Consider the following 3,964-nt stretch of genomic DNA (forward strand, 5'->3'; position numbering starts at 1 on the left):
GAACCCGCAGGCCACAATCCTATAACCACGCACGCAACTTACGCAGGCAGCACATCAGTCGGTTGATCTTAAGCTTTTTCCATGCATGTTCCGAGCCCAAAACAAGCGCGTGCCGGGGCTATACGTTTGGCAGGTACACCGAAGGAAACGGAACCAAATCAGGCACTCCTACACGCATCTTCTTACCAAAAGCAAAACCAGGCAACCATAAATGCACGCGTTCCGGTCGCAGCAGGAGGCAAGTGCGTGCCGCGGCGACACCCGGGCCGGGCAAACGCGTCACACGGCCCCACCAATCAGGCCCATGCGCCCACGTTCGGGACGCGGTTTGGAAAAAGATAGGGCGAAGGCGGATTCCGGCTATATAAAAACCACCTGACCCGTCGCCCACCAAATCGCCCAAACCCCCAGCATCCCTAACAAAGCCCCGCTCCGCCCGCTCCGATCGCCGCGAGGAAGCCAGCTTGAGACCCCGGAGGAGCCAGCAGCAGCAGGAGGAGGAGAGGATGAGCTACTACAACCAGCAGCCACCCGTCGGCGCCCCGCCGCCGCAAGGTGCGCACCCCCGTCGATTCCCGTCGCCATCGCGTTCCTTTCCTCTTTTTGTGCTGAATCTCGGCCTGTGAATTTGAATCCTCAGGGTACGGGGACAAGGGCGGCTACCCGCCGCCGGGGTACCCTCCGGCCGGCTACCCACCCCCGGCGCAGGGCTACCCGCCGGCCGGCTACCCTCAGCAGGGCTACCCGCCGCAGTACGCGCAGCAGCCGCCGCCACACCAGCAGCAGCAGCAGAGCAGCGGGCCTTCCTTCATGGAGGGATGGTAAGTTCCCCGTCCCATCTCCTCGATTTTTCCTACCCGCGCTGTTCCGAGCGCTAGATTAGATCAAATTCAGTCCGGGGCTTGTTTGGACGGCCGGAAATCGTGATCGCCCGTGCCAGATCTGCCCGGAGACGCCGGCGGCGACCCCTTTCCCCGTCGGTCGGTGGCCGTCGCGCGCACGTTTGCTTGGGTGGTGGGGACCGCGACTTGACGCGCGAGCGAACCCTCGGGAAAGGGCGAGAGAGAGAGAGAGAGCAGTCGCGGTCTCAGACGACGTGTCGGTCGCTCCACCCAAAGCGCACACGTATTCCCCCCGCCGAGGGCCTGTCTTGTCCCTCGTACCGTCCGATCTTGAAATTGACGGCTCGGATGCGAAGTTAAACTCATCTGTTGCGTAGCCAGCAGCCCTAACCAAACAAATGCGTCTAGATTTCCGCGAGGCGTTTCACATGCGTCGGGTGGTTGTTTTGGACTGGCATTGAGATAAGATCAGAAAATGTTCCGTGGTGTAGAAATAGGCATTTTTCTTGTTCTTTTAGATTAGATTCCTTCGGGACGGGGCAACCTGGGAACTGGGAATTAATATTTTCGTTGACGACGCGATAACTACCAAAGAACGGCTATCAACCAGCTTAATTACATTACTAATTACACATAAATGCTCACGCTCTCGCCTCTATTATAACACATTTCAAAATTGCATGAAGAACAGATATCCTCTGACCGAGGACTCTCAATCAGCTCAGTTACAGTACTGCTAATTTTCTTTGGAAGAATAATTGCAATATACTAATTATGTAGATGCTCGCTCACCAATAACAGTTGAAAATTGCATGTATGGTTGGGCATTTCAAAGACGCATAATGTTTCATTATGCTGGTCACAGGCATATACTTGTTGCAAATGCTGTCAGTATATCTAGGCAGCTACTTTTTTCCCTGTCATCGATATTCTGTCTCATGATATTTTGTTTGCTGCGACAGCCTGGCCGCCCTTTGCTGCTGCTGTCTCCTGGACGCCTGCTTCTGAGGAGGGATGGAGGGAGGAAGACGATCAGCTCGTCGAACCGGGACTGAGCTATCTATCCTCCCGACGGACAAATGCTGCTAGTAGCTTAATTATTATTTCTCGTCGGGCATTATCGCACCCTTTGTTTAATCCATGTTTATGAACCTCTGTGCAATGGAACTATTCGCTTGGTTGTCAACTGATGATGATTATATTATATGCTCCCCTGTGTATTGTGTCGTTTTACCTCTTGTGGTGGAATTCAACTTGCGGTTGTGGTGTCCAATTTCATCTTTTTCTGGCACGTTCCCGTTGGGGCGTTGATGCTCACCTTTGCGCTGACGTGCTCGTTTAGCCGCCGGGTTGAGCCTGAGGGCATGTATAATACATAGCCTCAGGGCCGAGAGAATCTTGACTGGACTGCACTTTATCCGATTCTTTCAGTCTGACCTCGCAGAACCCGTAGGTCTTTTCCTAGCGTTTTACACTGAGCGTTATTTATTATTTTGTGATCGTTTGCCTGCAATCACCAGGGCACCCACTCGCTCGCTCATATATTTTTTACTGAGTGTTATTTATTATTTTGTGATCGTTTGCCTACAATCACCAGGACACCCTGGCTCATATATTTTTGGAGGATTGTATCGGACACAAAAATAATGTTTTAGCAGACGCTGTAAAATATCTCTAACTGGCCGTTTACAGTACGCGAAAAACGGTTTTACGGGCCGGCGTGGACGGCGGTCGAGCAAACTCTGCAAACCGGGCCCTTTTTTACTGGTCGGTTTGCGGGGTCTCCTCGGTCGTGATCCCTCGTCGATACGTAAATCAGTAATGTGTATTTTAATTTCAAGCATGAAAACATATTTTTTTTACTTTTTTATTTTTTTTAGAGGCATTGGATACATAATAATTCACTAACTTTTTGTTAAAATAGGAAGATTAAAGAAAACAAGAATAACAATTAGGCATTTTAGAAGATATCCAAGTTTCATAACTGCTCCCACTAGTTATATCAACATCTTCTCCATGCATTCATCGTTGATCTGCGGATTCTTGATCTTACATTCTAAATTCCTCGGCTTTGATTCTAAAGAATTAGACGTTGCTTCCTCTTTAATTTCTTTTCTAGTTACACGTACAGACGCATCATTAGCCTCAATTATATTAAGAAGTGCATGAACATTTATTAAATTTCTTCCTATCAATAAATCGATGTATTTTGTTTCCAATCCCGGGTCGATCGAGTCCTTGCCGGCAAACCGACGACGGCGACCAGAGGACGAACCAGTACTTGCATGCGACGCTGGCGCTTTGCCGGGGCTGTGCGGGGTGCTCCCCGATCAATCCATGGCTTGGCGCAGCCGCTGGTGGTCGAAAATGCCAGATTCAACAGGCACGACAAACAGTCGCCAATCTGCAACTCTCCGACCGATTGAGGCAGCAGGAAGGGGTAGAGGTCAATCCCGGGCGTGTGGCGCCCCGACGTGATTCCGACGACTGCTATGGCCGAAATCGTAGGCGGCAGCCCGACGATGGTGGATGCGGGAAAAGTGAGGGATGAAATGTTCCACCCGCCAACCGCTTCCGTTATATACAGGGCACCGACGGGGCGAGGGGGAGAACCTGCGTTTTCGCGGGTTAGGATGGGAATTTTACCACGCCCCGCAAAAATATTTATGTGTCCAATGAGTTTGCGGGATCTGATCGGACAACTTTTTTTACATAGACCCATATTTTGACAGTTATTTTATGAATTAAGGCATTATACGATATTTTGATAGTTATTTTATGGATTAAGGCATTATACGAGGTCTGTTAGAGATGCTCTCAGTCTGTGTTTTCCATGAGCAAAGGGATGATGTAAGCACCGTCTATTCAAAGTGTAGGCTAAGCAAGCAAAGCACGCCATCTATACCGGCACAGGTCGACGTGTAATCCCTCTTTATCTATTACCTGATGGTGATGGCATTTTGTTTTAGATTCTCCACACCGATGATGACATTTCGTTGCCTAATTCCATATCGTGTGTCCGTGACGCCCAACAGTGAGAAAGAAGGCACCCACCACTTTGGGCGGTAGTACAGCACAGCGCACCAGCATACGCATGTGCTCCGGGGTCCTTGAAATGGAAC

General features: G+C 50.2%; 1 protein-coding gene across 1 annotated transcript; it reads left to right on the forward strand.

Moving 5' to 3' along the window:
- The first annotated feature begins 274 nt into the window (after positions 1-274).
- On the forward strand, positions 275-2,046 carry LOC123425519 (cysteine-rich and transmembrane domain-containing protein WIH2-like). Its single transcript, XM_045109212.1, has 3 exons — positions 275-555; positions 641-821; positions 1,805-2,046. Exons 1-3 carry the CDS (start codon positions 507-509, stop codon positions 1,848-1,850), a joined length of 276 nt encoding a protein of 91 aa, XP_044965147.1. The 5' UTR covers positions 275-506; the 3' UTR covers positions 1,851-2,046.
- Positions 2,047-3,964: the final 1,918 nt, after the last annotated feature.

Source organism: Hordeum vulgare, chromosome 2H (assembly GCF_904849725.1).
Source record: "Hordeum vulgare subsp. vulgare chromosome 2H, MorexV3_pseudomolecules_assembly, whole genome shotgun sequence".
Lineage (NCBI taxonomy): Eukaryota > Viridiplantae > Streptophyta > Magnoliopsida > Poales > Poaceae > Hordeum > Hordeum vulgare.

What these genes read in the sequence shown, in the direction of transcription:
- LOC123425519 (XM_045109212.1), top strand. Translation starts at nt 507, where the DNA reads ATGAGCTACTACAACCAGCAGCCACCCGTCGGCGCCCCGCCGCCGCAA. An exon ending in CGGCGCCCCGCCGCCGCAAG is followed by an intron (nt 556 to 640) that starts GTGCGCACCCCC and finishes TTGAATCCTCAG; the next exon opens with GGTACGGGGACAAGGGCGGC. An exon ending in CCTTCCTTCATGGAGGGATG is followed by an intron (nt 822 to 1,804) that starts GTAAGTTCCCCG and finishes TTGCTGCGACAG; the next exon opens with CCTGGCCGCCCTTTGCTGCT.